Source organism: Semicossyphus pulcher, unplaced genomic scaffold (assembly GCF_022749685.1).
Source record: "Semicossyphus pulcher isolate SPU_LCO1_2020_fin unplaced genomic scaffold, fSemPul1.0.p SCAF_18, whole genome shotgun sequence".
NCBI classification, from domain to species: domain Eukaryota; kingdom Metazoa; phylum Chordata; class Actinopteri; order Labriformes; family Labridae; genus Semicossyphus; species Semicossyphus pulcher.
Window position 1 is genome coordinate 12,599,816 of NW_027211691.1, and position 20,961 is coordinate 12,620,776.

A 20,961-nucleotide genomic window follows, 5' to 3' on the forward strand; every position below is an offset into this window, starting at 1 on the left:
TACTCTCACACAGTGTGTGCGCTTGTGTGTTGGTGGACTTACGGGCATGCGTGACCTGACAAGTCAATGGGCTTTTACTGTGTGCGTGCGCACACATGTGCATCTAAGTACAGTGTGTGTTTGTGGGTGCCGTGTGTGTGTGTGTGTGTGTGTATTCAGCTGCTTTAAATGATACTGAAGATGAATTTGCCAAGCTGCCTCTGTGGCCAACTGTAATCTGAGCCATGTCCTGCCACACACACACAGACACACACACACATTTTTCAAACACACATCGCACGCACTCTCACATATCCAAAATACACACACACCAGTGATGAAATAGGTAAATTGCACACTGCCATCAGAAGACAAACTGCTGCTGCTGCTTACTCCAACCTTTGCGAAACCACACACAGCATTCTTGATACCTGATGCAAGATAACAGAAAGCAATATTCTCTTGTTTTCTTCTTCTTCTTCATTCTACTTCCCTTTCCATCCCTCCCTTATCTCAGTCTCTCTCTCATCCGTCTCTGTTCCTGTCCCTCCCCCTCTCTTTGGCCCTGCAGAGTGTCTCTTTAGCGACAAATAGCAGCCATGTTGTGGCTGTGTTTAGCTGCTCAGTGTGTCCCCTGCCATCTGTGTCTGTCTGGCTGACTGAAAACAAGAGAAAAAGTCTTTAGATCAGTGCTCATAACAAAAAGCTGCCATTTGCATTCATTATGTATGTTAGCGAGATGGCCCGTCTCACATTGCAGCAATGTGAAGTCTTTTCTTGTAATTCTAAGCAATCAGTAACATGTAACCATTGTTGTTTCGTTGGGTTATTTAAAAAAAGAACAGCTGAATATTTTCTAAAGGTTATTTGTGTGTTACACTCAAATATGAATGTAACAAGCCACTTAAAGCTGGGATTTATAGTGCTTTTTTCTTAAACAGCTAATAGGGCTTTCAGTAAGCCTCTAAGCAGCTGTACAATTATGTGAAACCACAGCTCACAGCCTCAAGATGTCCAATTTAATAAATCTTATAGTGACTTTTGATATAAGTCAGTAATCCCGCATTGTCAAGTTATGATATGATATAAAATTACCATAATTTGTGTGAGTTGCGGTCAAATATCTAAATGGCATTGCTGGTTTTGAATGAAAAGCACTGATGAATAAATGCTTAATATAAATATATAGAGATAAGAATCGAAAGCTGCGTTACGCCTCTGTTTTCAGTGTGTACCTACGTGAGCCAAGACATTTCCCAAACAACTAAAGACAACAGCTGTGACACTAAAACAAGAAGAAGCAGCGGCCCTGCAGGACAAAGCTACCACATGTGACCCCTGAAACGAACCGTTTCCAGGCTGGATCATCTTGTCTGCCAAGTTTGGCGAATGAAAATGAAAACGCATTAAATAATCTTCTGTGACATCTGCTTTGTTATGAATCCCTTGGTAATAAAGCTGCCACAGTGACATGCATATTCAACTACTGCTGTGGAAGGTTATTTTTAAAACAAGTCTCCCCCCCCACAAAGTGTGACATGTGAAAATTAACAATCGCTCGAAGGCTGCGTGACATCTTTTGCATGTCTGACACAGCCGATGTGTCAAGCATTTAACACTTTTACATATTTTCTGGTCCTGCTTTTTACGCGTCCCAATGGGCTGATTGGTCACGCAAAGTTAAACATAGCCTCCTGACAATGATGGAAGTCAGTGTGGACGACACAGTGAGACTGCCCAAGGAGCTGTGATGGACTTTGCATGTTCTCCCCGTGCATTCATGGGTTCCCTCTGGGTACTCCGGCTTCCTCCCATAGTCCAAAGACATGTTCGTTAGTAGGGGTGTGAATCTTTTAATATCTCACAATTTCTTTAGGTCACGATTCGATCCAAAATCAATTCTCGATTCAAAACGATGTCCGATTCACAATCAATGCCCTATTTGTAACAAAGAGGTGCTTATTTCAGGATTTACTCCAGTCTGTTGTGTGCTAAGAAAACCGCAATGGCAAATTATTATGTGACATTAAAGCACAGTAAAATGTGTTCAAGATAATGCAGCTTTTATATTTGATACAATAAAGTAAATACACAGACGTAAACCTAAGACAAAAGTATTTTTGCTTAACTTGCAAAAATAAAACATTGTTTAGTACTTAACTTCAACTGTAAACTCCTGTAAACTGTACATTTTACACAAACTCCTATTTTGTATGTTTTTCAAAACAATCACACAATAATGCTTGACAGCTCTTTGAGACATCGATTTTCAGCTTGTGTTTGGGCAACTGCAGGTTCGCGTTCACAACCGTGCGGCTATCGTGCATCACTTGCTTTTGTTATACGAGACTCGAGCTGCCAGGCAGCCGCGATGTAGTGAGCGGAGAGTGTCACGAATGACCGGGTGGCTTGAGAAGTCCACGCATCGCAGGTAAGAGCTGTTCTGTGGCCGTTGGTCAGGGCTTCCCCTGTACATTACCAATGCTGAGAGTTAGCTGACGTTAGCAGCGCTACTGACTAGCCAGGACCTACACACTCCTTGCTGGAACTTTGTACAACGGAAGCCAGAAATGGTGCACGGTGAAAGCTGAGCAGGATAAGCGGTATTGATGATGGATGGTTATCTTTATCAATGGATGGCCTGCTAAGAGTTAGGACTGAGAGGTCTTTGGAAGAATGAGATGAAGAGTAATTCAACATCCAAACTTCTCCCCTTAGAAATAACAAAGGGACAAAGTGTATTAAGTTGTATTGAAAGGGGGTTATCTACTAACAATCCTACTGGTTTTTATCTATGTCTGTCAGAATGAATAAAACCATTTTTGCCTGCTGGTAGCAAAGAAAGACAATATGGCCTTGTTAATGGCCGTCATGGCACATGTTTTGTAGCGTTTCTGAAAGAAAAATTTTTTTAGACATTAAGTCTTCAACTCTGGAACTTGATGAAAAAAAAAAAGAGTATTTATTACAGCCTTGAAGATCCACCATGAAACGGATGAATTCACTGAACAAAAGGAACCTTTTTATTCCATTTGGCATGCATGTCGAGGAAACATCAATACTAAAACCAACAACCATTCATAGCCTCTCTTGAAGGCCATGAAGTGCTTGTTCTAAAACTTTCTTTTGAATCTCCTTTGATTAAAATTTAATCAACGCTGCCAGAAATAAAGAAGAACTGAGAGAAAGACGTCAATGAGAGTCAAGATGCACTCCGCACTTAATGTGACGGCTCTACAGTACATACGCACATCTGTGCGATAGACTCTTAGGGGGATCAAACGTGAAACAATAACAGGTGCTGTTTAGTTTTGAACACTTCAGAAAAATAAAGTGGAGGAGGCAGAAGAATTGTTTTCACTTTCAAATGTGACAAGAACAATGAAACTCCTACACCCTGTGAAGGGAAGAACTATTATAGTGGAGAAAAGACAAAGTAAACACTATTGCTAACAGTCAGGGGTTCATTGCTTTGTTCCATGGGGCTTTAAAATGAATGATATTCTTATTCATCATAACAAAACACATTTCATTAATCCCATCACAGCGCAAAAGGAAAACAAAACTCTGAATTTCAGAACAGATTACTGCAGTCTAACAAAAGGATCTTTAACCAAACTAATATCCCATTACTGCCTTAGTGATCATCAAGTTGATTTTTCATTAAAAGCTATTTAAGAAACATGGTTGATTTCATGTTTCTGTGTCTTAATGTACATGCTGCATTTTGTCATTGTATGCACATATAGCAGTGCGCGCATGGAGATACATGCGTGTGAGAGCTTGCTTTGATGTGATGTGGAGCATCAATCAATTTTGGCTGGTTGATATCTCCTCCAGATTTAATTTGTGTAAATAGTATTTAGCAGCGCCTTGGGCACTGAGCAAGACAATCAAACAGAATGATGAAGGCAGGCCAAAGCATCCACTGTCAATACACAGTTGCTATTTTCTCCATTGTTGGACACCTCCATTCAGGCAATAATTACTGCCATTACAAAAGACAGGAACACTTAGGTTTCTTTCACAGCACGAGGGAGTGGGAGTGGAGAGAAGTGTGATGTTTTGGAATGCAAGTGTGATTACATTTTCCTATCAGTATATGTGTATGTCTTTGTTTGTGTGGGTGGGTAAGTGGGTCGGTGTGAATGAAAATAAGCTGCGTCTTTGTGTTTATGTTCAATTGTCTGCATCTGCAGATACTTAATATCGTTTTCTGCCTTTTTTGTTCAATTTCCTTGTGTTCCTTTGAAAGTGAGTATGAACGAGGATTTTGGCAATGTGGCATCACTTTTCGATGAGGTTGCAGTAGCAGGTATTGACTGACCTGAGATTAATCTAGTATAGAAAGAAATTAGCTGTGTCCGAATGCAGGGGCTGCAGCCTTCGAAGGAGGCGGTCTATGAAGGCTGCGTCATTCGTAGCCTGTGTAGACTGCTAAAGCCGAACTGAAAATGGTCCACAGAGGATTTCCTGTTTGCCAAACCAGCTGTTCCCACCCTTAACCTTGTGCTATCAAACGCCGATCCTATTGCCTAGCGACAGGTAGCTAGCAGGCTAACAACCTAGCAAAACTAAAATCAAGTAACTTAACCTATTGTCTTAAAGATAGTTGTTTCAAGGGCCCTTTTGTTTTTTAAACATGTGTAACACTAGCTATTCGATTGAGCTAAAACCAAAAACGTATACATTTAAAAGTGTATTCCTTGGCGGCGTAAGAGTCTGCCATCTCGTTTGAATTGGTGCGCAATGAATCGCAGGAAAAGGAGGACGCATTTGTGGCATCGGCCTTCAAATACACCGTTCAAATGGTGCCGCCCCTAGATAGGGACACAGCTATTGTTTATGCCCACACCTGTACGTGCTAGGAAATTGATTCTGAGAGTAAGGTTGCGAGGTATGTCTCTGTGTGTGTGCACATTAAAGAAAGAGAAAAGAAAAGACATTTCGTAACGTTGGGTTTCGATTTGAGTGCAAATGCATGTGCAAATGTCATTGTTGTCATTGCTCCGCGAGCCTTATTAAAGGGTTTATTAGAGAGTTCCAAGGGGGCTTCAGAGAGACACATCCGTGACTTTGGGACTAATTGAACTATACTGCCATTGTAGACAAAACTCAATAGAAGGCAGAGCTTAGGGATCGAGATTGAGGCAAGCTTTATCATGCAGAACATCAGTGTGGAACAGGTTAGTTAAAACACTATTTCTTGAGAGTGACTGCAGGAAATTGCAAAAAAGTTGGACCTTTGTTAACTCTGACTAATAAGCAGGGATTCACTTGGTTCCTTTAAACACCTTATTATGGCTTTTATCCTACACGTTACAATGATTCCCTCCTCTAGAGCCCTGATCCTAATCAAATGCTCACACAACACTGAAAACACACACACGCGCACACACATATGGATACAAACCTCAGCTTTGATCTTGTTGTCTCCGAAGCAGAGATGCTGTAGGTAAGCTGCAGCATTGGACTGCACCGATGGGAACTGGTGCTGTAACATCTGGATCACCTCTGGCAGCTCCGGATCTCTCCACCCAAACTCTCTGCAGAGAGACAGACATAAACTTTGATTCCTGCAGCACTTTAACAAAGCATCTCACTGACACACAGGAGAGTACCTGAAAGCAGTCCAATAAAATCACAGACTTTCTTCCCAACACCCAGAGCTAACACATATTCACACATTCACTTACATGGTTACAAAGACAGACAGATAGATAAAAAGGCAGTGTGTGAATGTGAGAGATTTAAATGTCAAAATCCACTTTGTTCTGTTTTCAACCAAAGAGCTTTCTTCTTACGTGAAAGAGCTTTACAAGTTAGGCAACAAAATAGGACAGAAATGATGCAAATCACACTCTGAATGGCCAATTTGCCAAAACACTGTCATTTCCATCAAATATCAGGCACGGGAAATGAGAGCATGTGAAGATGAGGCCAACGGGTTAAGCAGGATCCGTGAACACAAAATGGTAAAAAATATGTTTCAAACAGTCTTTGCAAAAACTGAAGAGGATTTGGGTTTTTCTTTAAGAATAATAGAGTCTTTCTTTGAAAGTTGTTCAACTCTTCATGGCTGCATTATTCAACATATAGTGAGTCATAAAGGGTCATAACAAACAACTCAAAAGGGATCCAAGGGATGAAACCATAGACTGTATACAAAGATGGACCACATGACAGCTCCCTAAAAGTGAAGCCAAAACATCAACATTGCCCCCTGCTGACTGGATGCAGTATACGTCATAAAGCCCACCTCCTCCATGTTAACAGATGGGACATGAGTCAAACTATAAAATCAAAATACACGTCAAATAAATATTTCTCAGACATGGTTTCTGTCATCATAGTTAGTTCTTATCATGCTGATTTATATCCAAGTGTTCATTTTACTGACAAGTTTATTTTTAATTAGTTATTTGATGCTGTTAAAAGGATGATTGACAGCTCTGTTGACAAATACGGCTCCTGCAGCCAATCTGTTCTGGATTAGCAGAGTAGAGGAGGAACGTCGAGAGGAAACGTAACTAAAACAATCACTACAGTCATTGAAGTGTCCATATCTGTGAACATCTGCTTCAGACCAACACAAGAAGCTGTTCTGCTGTTAAACACGCTGATGAGCGGGATCTTTGCTGTTTGGGTTCGCGGCTCTACCCGCCAATCTCTACTGCGCAGTTCTGGCTCTTAATGACGTTCGCAGTGCAAGATGGCACTTTATATACAGTCTATGAATAAAACAAACAGTATTGTGAGCAGACTTTTCTGTAAATGCAAAGTGCTCTTGAAAAAACGAACCTATAGAGATGATTGTTGAGATCCAAATTTTCTCTTGGAGATAACCATCTTGAGGGACAAGATGAAGGCAGTCTGAATTAAGTTGAAGTTTTATTAATTCATTTTTTGATTAATGAATTAATCTTGAAGTTCTCAGTTTTGTTCTATTTGATGGCACCTTATGGCGATAAAAGGAAATTGCGGGTGAATATGTCCCAGATATCCAGACGTCTACGGTTGGCTCCCTTTGTTACTGACGGTCGCTTTCCTTTTTAGACTGTTTGCCTTCATCTGAGTGTCCAACTTTTTTTGACTCATTTTTGAAGTTGTATCGATCTTTTCTTTGTTTGTTCAGCCATAGTAGATTACCGTTTACTCGCAACACTTGCAGAGACTGGAAAAGCAGCCGCTTAGCTCCGCCTACCGTCTCTAGCAGACCAACCACTGCTGGGTGATGGAGAATGTGTCACTAACTGGGCGCTGCTTAAGATTCTTTCCCCGAAAGTTGCACCAGACACCCAGACCATAAGACTGTAAATGCAAAGGCTTTCATCAGTGGGCCATAGGCTCAATCACCATTGTGTTACCTCATTCTGCGATAGATAGGGATTTAACAGACATTTATTTACTTGAAAATCTTTGAGATTATTACTTTAAAGCCATGAAACACAATGCAAGTATGTTCAGGCAAATACAGAAAACTTCAGTGCAGCCTTTCATTGACACAAACCATGTTTTGAGCAAGCTTAGACAAAGGGGTACAGGTTTTGAAGAGTTGCACAACACAGCATCACGACTGCCTCATGCTGTCTGCAGCCTGAGTTATGTTCTTTACTTTCTACCGTTATGAGTTTACACTCCTATGAGCACACTGGACAAAGTGAAATAAATGTTTTGTCCCTTGGTAATACCCAGGAAATGGTCTCCTTTATTGTATTATCCCCTTCTGATAATTGTTTTGCTACGGTCCCCCAAATGAGGAAATTATGAGTGTGCAAGAAAAGTGTGGGCGACTGTGTGTGTACACAAGAGTGTCTGTCCACAATCTACTGTAATATTTTCTCCAATAACCACTCTGCAAATTGTTTCTGTTGCTTCCCCTCTCTCTCTCTTTCTCTCAGTGCCCTCACAAAACTGTCAACTCAAAAAACCTATGTTGAAATTTTGCGGCTTCCATCGATTGTGGTGTTCCAGGATTGATTTTGTTGTTCGAGCCGACATGCCCACTGTTCTGTGCCAAAATGCGGCTCACTTTCATCCCCATCAAGCAATCGTGAAAAACGTCGATTTATTTTGCCTCTGAGCTCAACATTGCCACCATGAAAATGTGGTAAATATGGGACAATTGACCTGCATAGAGAGTTAAAATTGATGGGGTGGAGGATTGCGCGTGTGTGTGTGTGTGTGTGTGTGTGTTTGAAGTTTTAGCAGCGGAAGATGAAGCCTTGACACCACGCTCTCATCTGCGCTGGATCAAGCCAACGCGGTCTATGAAACATCTGTGAAAAGCAGGGTGTTCGCGGGGAGTAAACATGGCTCTCGAAGATAAAGCAAGCTCCGGCGTGGACGGCTCTTTATCAGCTGAATGATAAGTGTTCATTCAGCCATAAAGCAGGACAGAGGGAGGGAGGTAGAAGAGAGATAGAGAGAGGGAGGAAGAGGGAGGGATTCCCAAGGCATTTAGGGGATTTAGGAGGAGAGACCCTCAAACAACACTCCTTAAATCACACAGCCAGATACCATCAGGGCAGTTTGTTTGTTTATGTGTGTGCGTGTGTAAGTGTGTGGCAAGATGAAGATAGGATCATGATGTGTGTGTGGACACCTCTGTCAGTGTGTCTTTGTGCACGCAGCAGCAAGTGTTACCACATTCATGTGTGCGCTTTCCTAATCTTATGTATGTATTTAACGATGTGCTCATGTGATGTGTGCTTGCTTTGTGTGTGTTTGCGTGTGTGTGTTCATCCATCGCCGGCAGCCTCGCAGCACTGTCAGTGTAGTTAATAGAAAGCAGAGTGATCTGCTGATAAGATAAGCATCATGGCTCGCCATTAATTAAAAACCCCTGGTAGGGAGAGAGACGGAGTGAGAGCGAGTGAAACACAGAGGGAGAATGAGAATGAGGAAGAGGAGTAGAGGGGAAAGCAGAGCATTTGAAGGCAAAAGGAAGCATTGGGAAATAGAGAAAGAAAGAGGAAACATCTCAGATATGATAAGCAAGTCATGTCCACACAGGTGCTAATGAGAACTACAGCCCTGGTAGACGCACAGCTAGGCGACAAGCCAGCGATGGGAAACAGCGGGATGCAAACAGAGCGCAGAAGAGAACTGATCAAAGAGGCGGTGCCAACAAAACTGCAGGATTCGCACTAAATACCATCACAGCTTTTGAGGAAATGGCTAAACAATATGCTGCAGTTTATGTTCTTTATGTTACATTACTTTTTTAATGCTTTGTGTGGTAAAACATGCAGCAGAGAATGTGTTATTTTCTTTTAAACCTGAGCTTCACGTCCTTTATACGATCGAGCAGTGGGAATGAGAATAAATAAGGTGGCACTGTTGCTGCACAGAGCTCGGCGTCCCTGGTTAGACAGGTTACTTTGCCATTTCTCGAGGCATGCGGAGGCGTGATGCAGCGAAATACTTTCAATGGAAACACTGGGTATGGCAGCAGAGTGAGTCTGACATACTGAGAATAAAGGCAGGTGGCAAGGGGGTTCATGGGGGAGGGAGGGTGGAGGCAGAGTGATATAACTGGGACATGAGAAAAGACTGCTGTGTGATGGTGGTGCTTTGATGCAGTCGTACACACACACACACACACACATGCACAGGAGGGAGGAATCTGTGATACACGAGTACAACACATGAAAATGCAATGATTATCAAAGGATTTCCTTCTTTTTTTTATAAATCTTCTTTTCACATGTCTCTCTTTTCATGTCCACATCTCACGGGACAGCTGGATCCCAGCATGACCACCGCTATACAGTATACATACATGGAAACATTATGCACACAAACATGGTGAGCTCATTTCATGTGAAAACACACTGATACAATAGTGATGCTTTGTGTGTAGCGGTGCTGATGTTTTATACAGGTTGGTTGATTGCTGCTGTGTATTGTTCTAGTATTTAAGCCCGGTAGAGGAAGAACGAAGGCGGAGGGAGAGGCATGAGTGACAGCGATAAATCTCCCCTGTGATGCATCATTCATTGTCATGTTCCCTGTATCCCTGAACTCCAATGCATGAACTAGCAGAGGCAAAGTGTGGAAGGATGAATTATGAATCGCATGATGTGATAAATAACGACACAGCTAAAAAATGAGTGCGGTTAGGTTATGAAATTTAGTGTCTTATGTTCGTGAAGAGTCACACTGCACAGAGAGGCAGCTGAGTGGAAAGGCCTTGGATATAGTCACTGTGAATTTTCCATTTATACCTGTCCCCCAGGTACACAATACATTACAGTAATACAGATAAACACACAACATACACACTTTGTAAAATAGCAAATGGGAAACTGTGCGACATTGGAAGTGAAGCCATCCCTCAAGTGAGTTACAAAATCTGTAGACTACAGGTGAGAAGCAAGGTGTTGTCACTCTCAAGTATTACATGAAACAAAGCTCAGCTCGCACCACAGGGTCGGTCAAGTATGTGTATGTCGTATTCATTGTCAGGCTTTACACAGATTCATGTTTGGAGTATTGCTACTTATGAAAAATCATCCCTCCTACTGAAATGCCCTCGAGCAACAGCTTCAAAAAAGTAAGTAAAGCTGATCTGACCTTTGACCTGGCCACAAATGCACATACTGGATAATTGTGTGATATATGTTGTAGGAAAAGCCAGTATATGAACATATTTAATGTTCAGTCATCAAAGATTTATAACATACTGTAGCGCATCTATCTGATCTCATTCTCCATCTTCACAACCTCAAATGGTTCAGGATTGTACACGCAGTTTTGATATCTCAAGGGTACATGATTTAGGTCTCTGAGCCCAAATCACATCCATCAGCGGGGCCCAATGCATCTGGAGTGACAGCTCCACACAGGAAGCCTGTCCCGCTGGCCTTAATCTGATTGGACAAGGCCTGTCATGTCTCTTAACTGATTGGAGGGTCAGGAATGGACAGACTGGCAGTGTGCATACTAGAGCAGATGCTAATTAGGACCTGCACATCAATCTTCATCACTGCATGGGGATAGCGGGGGTGCAGAGAGTACAAAGAGAAAGGGAGAGAAATAGGGGACGGGGGGTAGTGTGGGAGGAAGAGAGCGAGAGAAGAGAGAGAAAATTGCAGGGAGGAGAGTAGAAAGAGAGGAAATTAAATGTGGGTAATTTGTTGCTATACAGTAGTGATCAAATATCTGTTGTTACTACAGAGAAACTGTGTAAGAGTTTGTCAGAGGAGCAAATGGCACTACTTACAAGTATTGGCTACTGAATCATTCTTGCAGTCCTATTTCAACCCCCCCCCCCCCCCCCCCCCCCCCCCCACACACAAACTCTTTCTCTCCCTTTGTGCACCCTCTCTTTCTCTCCATCACTTTTCATCCCACTGATAGCCCTCTTTCCATTTGTGTACGCTTTAATGAAGATGTAATGTGTAAATTGAGTCTCACACGTTTTTGCACAATAGGTTGTGGGCCCTGCTGCACACATGCTCAGTAGGGCTGAATGATTAATCACAATGTAATCGGAACACATTGCAAAAGACTGCGTTTTTCACCATACCTAAAAAAAAACCGATTTCATACACACGTATTGTTTATTCACATCTGCATGCAAACATTTGATCTATCAGAGGGCCACCCAAGTATATTAACAGCCACCCCACTATGTTTGGCGACTAATTTTGTCATGTTTATTTTATTTGTCCACGATTGATTAATTACTCCACATTCCCCCCCCCTGGGCTCTGCCTCTCCCGCACCTGTGGCGAGCTGCTTCTCCACACATGCTCATCAGAAAAACACACACACACACACGCACACAGACGCTTGTGCATCCCTCCTGCAAATTAATTGATAAGGTGCGACGTCTCTTGTTGAATATCGACCTTGTTATAGTGCTGTTTAAAAAAAGATTTTCAGTGCAGCTGTGTAGCGCGGATGTCATTCAGCATCGGTTTTGTTCGTTTCCTCGCGCTTTTAACGTCTTTAACGAAGAGCATCTTTCGCACGCGCTGTGAAAACAAGACCATGGGTGAAAAACTGAAAATGCGAGTTGTGTAATTTTGGGCGACTTTGTCAAATGTACAGCACATGATGAATGTCAACAGAGCAGACACATACAGGCAGAGAGAACCAGAAAGAGGCGGGGCGGGAGGAGCTGGGGCGGTACGAGCGCCTGCAGTTACAGCAGGTGTGTGGGGAGAAAGAAGAGAGAACTCAAGAGAAGAGAGGTGATCAGAATAAAGTAGTTTGTGAACAAACACTACAACATAGTGTAGAATGAAGCACATTCTTGTGGGTAAATATACTATATCCTTTTTTAAGTCATGAGTAATGATTTGTATAAAAATATCACTATTATTTAAATGATAATCTAATTTTTATTTAAATAAATAGTCACCATCTATCGCCGAATGTGGTAACACAATGGTGATTGAGCCTATGGCCCACTGATGACAGACTTTGCATTTGCAGTATTACTGACTGGGTGTCTGTGGTGACTTTGGTGGAAAAAATCACAAGCAGCACCCAGTTAGTGACACGTTCTCCATCACCCAACAGTGGTTGGTCTGCCAGAGAGGGTAGGCGGAGCTAAGCGGCTGCTTTTCCGGTCTCTGCAAGTGTTGCGAGTAAACAGTAATCTACTGTGGCTGAACAAACAAAGAAAAGACTGATGACTACAGATACAATTTCAAAAATAAGTGAAAATCCAAAGAAACAAATTCGACCCTCAGATGAAGGAAGGGGGCAAAAGGAAAGCGTCTGTCAGCTAGGAAAATCAAGAGTTACAACCGGACCCAACCGTGGAACGTCACACAACAACGCAAATACCGTTTATCACCATAGGTGCCGCCAGAATGAACGAAACTGAGAACTTAGAGATTATAACTTTAAATCCATACAGTCTGAATGAAACACTGAATCACTTCAGCTATTTGGAAATGTAAATTAGGAAGGACAACTTGTTATACGCATTGGCACTGTGTTAAATATGCGAAACAGCAGGTGCTTTCAGACAAAGGAACTGTAAGTTATAGCTAATATGCTAATTGTAATAGTAATCGCATGTCATATCGTCATCGCAGTATTGAAAAATGTAATCGCACATGGCAGATTCTCCTCATACTGTGCAGGCCTAATGCTCAGGTAGAGTGCATTAGTGAAGGGGAAGTCAATACACAGAAGAGACTTCAGCAACTGCACCAATGAACCTCAGTCAAAGTAACTTTCAGGGGAAGACACAGAAACATTGACTCAGAGTGCAGTGCTGGGTCTCTTTAATTAAAGTGCAACTTAATTAAGATGCTATCCAGGAAAATAGCCAACTCTGTTGATGTGCCCGAATGACAAACAAGGAAAGTTTTGTTTTCTCTTTCGCACATACAGCCGGCACAATGGGATGCAGCTGAAACCTGAAGCTTTTGTGTATTACATATTATAATTATCAACACATAAACAGGCCATCCATTGACAATGGAGGAACAATTACAACCTTTCATTATGTTGTACAATCCGCACTTGCTCTTCACTTCGGCTAAAAATGTCTCAGCGTGGAGTTCTATTACAGCAGGAGGGAACTAAAAACAAATCCCAGCCTCAGTGAGGGGGATCAATGAAGGGTGTGGAAAGAGAGAGGGGATGCTGGTAATAGCCGGACAGACAAATGGATAGATAAGAGATGGGTGGATGGAGCCAGGGATGAAACTCATCCAGAAAAAAAACACAGTGGACAAAAAAAGGGGAGGCAGGTACAAGGAAAACACCTCATCTTCTGTTACCTTCCTCCTCCTCCTTCTCACCTGCTGCTCCACAGAAACTGATGGATGAATGGAAAATACTTTGGTAGTCACAGATCACGGACAAGTGAGCAGAGAGAGAGAGAAAGAAACACAGAAGAAAAGTGGAGGAGGGAGGAAAATACGAGGCCCTAGACAGTAGCAACAGAATGGGTTGAAAAGGAGAGCAATGATGGAAGGGACAGAGCCAGTTCGAGAAGTCACATGTGGCTTCTTCTTCTTCTTCACTTGCTTTTGTCCACACAAGCCACTATACCCGTTTTTCACTTCCTCTCTCTATGCCTCCCTCTCTTTCTTAGGCGAGTCTGGAGTTTTTCCACCTTAAGCCCACGGATCGAGCACAGAGGCGAAGAGAAAAATCAATAGGCTTTCTCTATGGCATCTTCCAGCTGGGAATAGGAGGCTCAGGAGGTTGAATACAAGCGAATAAAGGACAGAGTGAGTAGAATGAGAGCTGTTAAATGAAACATGAATGGGACAGTGAGAGGTGAAAGTGGGACGAGGTGATGAAAGGTAAGGTTTGTCACCAGAAGAACATTTTTTTCATTTTATACGCAATGTACTTTTATGGATTGCATATATTATATTTGATTGTGTATAATTATAGCAACTTATAATATGAAGTGCATGCTTGTTCAGTCTATAATAAAAAAGTAGAAGAAGTTCATTGTTATAAGCGAGTTCTCAAACCAGGAAAAGCTTTCTTAATAGTAGGGCTGTGACGGTAACCGCATGACCGCAATACCGTGATGCCAACCCAGTGACGGTCATCACCGCTTTTATTTTTATCTCATGTGGAAGACTTAATTATTTATCTGGTTGTCTGTGCAATGAAGCACTGTTTTTTTCTACTTCACTCAAACGCCACATTTACTGGTCGCTACGGCGGCGTGGAAACAAACAGTCGGACCTGAATGCTGCCAGGTGTCAAGTTAGCACAACAGAAAGCAGGAGAAGCAGCAGTGAGACACTCCCCCGATGATCCAAAGAGAGTGAGGTGAAAAGTAAAGCTGAACCTATGTCCGAAAGAGACGGCAAAAAGGTATTTCTATGTATGCGTAGCGGCTGGAGGAAGAAGATTAGCACTAATATGCGCGTGGAACCAAGCACGCAAGCATGGCAGCTCAGAGTCTCTGTCAGCTGATCAGGATGAAGGATAAAGAAATGTACACCACGGTGACTGACAGAAGAGTCTGAAAGGATGGAAATAAAGGAGCGTTGTTAGTATGCACTGGTGTTGATGGGTCGTTAAGCTCACATGATCCTGAGTGTGAGTATGATCTCAGCTGTTTGGGCAGAGAATTCAACACTGCATTGTGAGTGGGTGGTAGGTGGTGTCTTAGGCCACCGCCTATGTTAAGGGATGTTTTTTTCCAGCTTAACAAAGATGGCTTCCTTGACACCTCTATCGAACCAATTGTACAATGCAAAGTTGAATTGTCTGCCCAAACAGCTGAGATCACACTCACACTCAGGATCATGTGAGCTTAAAGACCCATCAACAGCAGTGCCTACTAACGACTCTCAGTGATACGACTCACCCGTGATTACACACCGATTAGCATACTAATGACCTACAGAGGCTAATGTTTCCAGCTCTGTCCACTAGTTAGTTAGAACTGAAGAAGCCTTCAAGAACGTCTTCAAGAACTTCAACCAAGGCCAGTTGTCTTTTGGATTAAGCTTAGAATTACCATGACCTGGATGACTGAGAACCTTCACAGACATCTCTCAGTACAACAAGTAGGGTCAGACCCCCAATTTATAAGTTAGTCGATAGCCTAATTTCAACATTCGTACTGGTTGTAATAAACATTTTAGTAGTTTTCCACATCTTTCCTGTCTAACAGTTTTGCACAAAAATAATTAAAGGCCCGAGAGTTTATAGAGGGGGGCAGCGGTTAACCGCAAGGGGGCATCAGTGTTTTACCGCAGTTCAAAAAACTCAATGCCGCCACAGCCCTACTTAATGGTATAATTTTCAAGTAGAAGTGCACTTCATCTATAATTCTTGTAGAAGCCCTGATTTAGTAGGAGGAGTGATTATGCACAAAGTGTCAAATCCGAGCAGAAATCTCGTACAGTGGAACAGAGATAAGGTGCCTTTTATCTTTGAGTGTTCCTCTCGATTTGCTTTGTTCTTTACCGGAATGGCAGCCCACTGAACTGCTCTACTGCTCCAATACTTCACCAATTAACAGCAGTTTATGATCGCTGGCTTTTTCTACTCTGCCCTTTCGATAATTTGCTTTGCTCTAAGTGTGTCTACTTGGAAAGTAAAATGTGGAAAATGTCATCTATGAGTGTTTGTGTGTGTGGCTGGCATGGGTGGGACTGATGAAGGAGAACATTAGTGTGCAGGGCCATGGAGCGATTTGCCAGGGTAAGGAAAACACAAACGCCGGCACTAGTCCTTGCAATTAGCTGAACACACAGAATTGGAAGCCTAATCGAATAGGGCATTAAGCTGACAGACAGGTGTTCATTTATAAACACACCCAGAGAAGGGCACGCACACATGCACGTACATACACAAGATATTGAATACTTACACACGCTGCAGTTTAGCAAAGGCATGCACACTCACATTCACAGGGACATTCAATAAAGCACACACACACACATGCTTATCCACACAAGTGCACATATTGCATATGCATTGAATATACACAAACACACAGTCCTATCTACAAACAGGCAAAAACACACACATATTCACGCAGCTATTATCCCACATTTGCTGATCGGTAATTTTCAACCCGGTGGCACTATTCCCCCGTTACACAGCGCAATTACCGGATGTTTACACAGCCAAACAATAGGCCAGTGAAACATACACTCCGTCAAACAGTCATTAGACGGGCCAATAGAAGTTGAGGTGACCTAGACTATAATAATGTATCACACCACACTCATTAAGATTGAGCTGTGTGTTCTACTGTATCTAAAGCAAGAATGGAGCACAATCTCCCTCCCTCAGAAAATCTATCCAATCAAAAAACAATTTGGTTGTAGGGAGAGATACAGTGTGCCACGATGCAGTTTCAAGTGGACTTTATCGGGCTGATAGTCTCATTAGGAATGACTTGAATTCCCTTCTGTATCCAAAGTGAGCAGAAAACTATAGTTTAGTTTCACTGTGTGTTTCTTCAAGAAAGTTGTTTACACAATTTTAACCGGTAGAAATGATAGCGTATTAATGCAGGTTTATTGCTCTACTATTAAAGGACCACTTCGTCTATTTTCAGCCTCAGTCCTATCATGCTATATTGGGGAGCTAATGCCCTAAACAAAATGCAGTTTGGCTCTGTGCCTTTGGAAGACGCTATCTGCTTCTCCAATGGGCCCCGGAAAATCTCCAGGCCCGGGAGCTCGCTAAATTACACTTCCTCAATCTAGGAAGCCCACCTCTGATGTCATGTCTTGTTCAAAACCATCAGGTTTGACTCTCGTCTTATTTTTTGATTCTGTATCGCTCTGAGCCGTTGCCTGCAGCGGAAATGGAAGAATTTCACTCCAGGTCTCTCGCTGGGCCGTTCCTTTCAGAGGGAAGGGCGCAATGCACGCTGGGTGTTGTAGGAATGTAGAATGGTTGAAAACCACGAGCTGTTTGTACAACTTTCTTCACAGCTATGGCGCCAATTTCAAATATTATTGCTATCGATTACAGAGATCACCAGCTTTGAGTGGCTTTTTCCAGGGGCGAACTGCTCCTTTAAGATCAGCCATCCTCCTCTACACATAAAGGGAAGGTAAAGATAAGTGGGCCAGGAACCTTTAGCTTGTACTACACTTAATAAAAATGGCCCTGCAGACGACATGTGGTATTAATTATTAATAGTTAGAATTTGCATTGAAAATAGTTCATTTTTAATGCAAATTTCCTGACAGGAAAGTTGTTTTTTTCTCGCCCCCTCAAAGATCAAAAAAGTATCACTCGAGCTGATTTAAGATTCAGAGTGAGAAGATTTTTTCTTTTTTTTTTCTCAATGATTTAAAGTGGATAGAAACCAGCCCACTTAAGTGTGAGGTGGGTTTTTGATCAGATTGATGAGGGAGTTGACATCAGTGAACCACCATCAGCAGATTGCACTGCAATAAGGTCCAACAAGACTGAGAAAAAAAATCACTATAACTTCAGCAATGATACAATGCAAGTGAACAAATTGGCAAATCAAATACACATCCAACACACTTAACCAATCACAGCGCAGGCTGACCATTACGCCGCTGGATGGAGGAGAGCCTGCTGAAAAATTACTGCCCCATTGTCTCTTGATTTGCAAGCTGAGATGCAATCATGTCATCTAGTCAGCGCTGGCCTCTGAATGACAAACAAGAAAGGTGAGCTATTTTTACTGTGATGATGCTAATGAGGATGCTAGGCTACGTGTGTGTGTGTGTGTGTGTGTATGACGAACAAATGCACCTTTCTGCTTCATCCCTAATGAAGGTGACACACTGTCAGTTTGTGTGTGCGTGTGTATCGCGCAACCACAAATTATCCTGAATTATTCTGCCATGTGAATATCACACTGATAAGGTCAAGCTGGATATTAGCACTGTTTACAGCTCTGTGTGTGTGAGTGTGTGTGTGTGTGTGTGTGTGTGTGTGTGTATACACGGGTCTCAGTTAGTGTGTGCATGCATGTGTGTGTTGTGCATCACTCCACTGCCAGATTCACATAACAGAGCCAGACATTTACAATAGAGGTCAGAGGCCTGCCCTGACATTAAACAAGAGAGATGACTTGCCAGACAACGTGTACAGACTCAGAAGCACATACACACACACACACTTTTTGGCTTCCTCCATTTCTTTCTCTCACACTAACACACACACACAAACATGTACACACCTGTGTTTCCTTCAAACAGCCCACACAAACTCAGTGTAAATTCACTTTAGCACAGAGGCAAAGCATTTTTGTCACACCCCTTGTTCTTATTTCCTTCCCTCTACCCTTTCTCTGTTATTTATGTTTCATCCCTTTTTTCCCCTACTACCTATCTCTCTGTTTTTTTTAGCACACTCCGTGATGTCAAAGAGGGGGAAGTTAAACCAGAACTAAATCACCGGAGAGCAGGATAAGTGGAGGCCAAGATGAGCAGGACAGCTCTAAATAAAAGCAATGGATGGCTAAAAACAAGGCAAAGACAGAAAGCTGGACAGACTGACATTTCCAGTGTGCTGAGAGTATAATGGGCATAAAGTGAACACACATACAAAGAGAGATGCAGATGTCAACTGTCTGAGCTATGATCACTCTGATCTGTGTGTGTGCGTGTGTGTGAGGGGGAGAGACCTATTGCATTGAGAATTTACCCTGACAGGTTGCCCCTACTAACTGGTTCATGTGCAAGCTCATCTGCTTTCTACCTGCTTATTCAGTAAGTTTTTTGTGGGTGTGTTTTAAGGGCATATGAGGACAACTGTAGCGACTGGATGAGATGCCTTAAATGCCTCCCACTGATACGAAGAACTTTGTTGAGCACATACTCTATGTTCCTTTAAAATCCTCATTAGAAAACAAGCTTATATGTGAATTCATTCTTTCATACAAATCAAGTGAAATCATTTTACCAGGTTTTTCTCACCCCTCCTCCATATAACGGAAGTTGGATTTCTCATGAACACGATGTTTGAAAAAAACAGGTTAAATCATAAAATAACTCAAGTGCATGTAGATACATTGGCTCACTCCCTTTGTGTCATAAGTTTGTTTTCCATCTATTCATCCATTATCTATTCCTCTTATCCTGTTCAGGGTCACAGGGGACTGGAGCCTATCCCAGCTGTCAATGGGCGAGAGGCACTCTGGACTGATCGCCAGTCAATCACAGGGCTGACACATACGGACAATTTTAGAGTTAACCTCACGAGCATGTCTTTTGACTGTGGTAGGAAGCCGGAGTACCCAGAGGGAACCCACGCACGCACGGGGAGAACATGCAAACTCCACACAGAAAGGCTCACTACGTCCGAACCACAATTCGAACTTGGAACCTTTCTAGCTTTGAGGTGACAGCGCTAACCACTGCACCGCTGTGCAGCTGAGAGTTGTTGTGTCATCTCTAAATTTAATATAAAAGGAAAGAATAGATTTTAAAAAGGAATTTGAGAGGAATTCTTCACTAAGTAAAAACAGTAAGTTAACCTAGAGGCTCTAGATTAGGAGGTCCCCGGTCCCCTGGGCCTGTGGAGTAGTCTCACTCAGTTTGCTATACTTTTATAGTATCCAGAAGCAGCTATTACCCTCTTGCAACCATTTATTACTTAGAAAAATCCCCATAAACTTGTTATTTTCAAACTCCTTAGTTCAAAGTCTTCTGTTGCAGAGTTATTTTCAAACGTGCGCACACTTTACAAACATTCCTCTGAAAATTAGGCAGCTGTGCAGCTCTTACATATCTGACCCAAATTGCTCCATAATTCATTTTGATTTTCCTCTGCCCAGGCATTAAAGTGTGATACTCAACTTAGCTGGCATTTCACCTTGAGGTGACTTAACACTCTACTTGGCACTGTTGAGTTTGGGTGTGGGAATATTAATATTTTAGTATTGCCTTGTGTGCAACGTGTTTGTGTGTGCGAGAGAGAGTCAGCGAGACGACGCAAGAGGGAAAAAGCTAATAAAGCAGTGATTAGCTTATGCACCTGCTATTCTCATTACTTCACGCTGGGGTAATAACACAGCACACAGAGTATGCTATTTGATAAAAGCTTTACAAGACAAAACATAAAAATATGCTGATAACGTAGTAAGAAGATTCTAGTGATAAAATATGAATAGGACAAGAAATAAATGAGTAACACAATGACAAACATGCCATCGTGAAACTGATAATGCATCTGAGATTGATGGTATTATTGTCATGTTTTACAGGCATTTGAGCAGTTTTGAGCACATTTTTTTGCTACATCCATCCAGGACAGGACATCTCGCAGACTTTGCAGGCGTGTCCCCAGAAACCTGCAAGTGCAGTGGGCCATCTAAACACATAGTTTAGTTTTTCAAGGGACTTACAAGCAGACTTTCTGCAGACTTCCAGAATGTCTGCTCAGGATGCAAACATTAGTGGACTTCACTGGTTAAATAGCCACCATTTCTAGCAAAATGGACATGACAGGGTTAACCAGCAGCTGATTAAAAAGCTGGAAGAACTTAAAGTGAATGTGTAAAACAATTAAATATTGAATCTTGTACACCAG

The 20,961-nt window shown here is 42.2% G+C and overlaps 1 protein-coding gene across 1 annotated transcript in view; it reads right to left on the minus strand.

Moving 5' to 3' along the window:
• ctnnd2a (catenin (cadherin-associated protein), delta 2a) overlaps nucleotides 1-20,961 on the minus strand; it is a 287,463-nt gene that overhangs the window by 88,633 nt on the left and 177,869 nt on the right. The window contains exon 14 of the mRNA XM_069666943.1: nucleotides 5,393-5,525. Coding sequence (XP_069523044.1) covers nucleotides 5,393-5,525 — 133 coding nt within the window. The remainder of the gene's footprint in view (nucleotides 1-5,392; nucleotides 5,526-20,961) is intronic.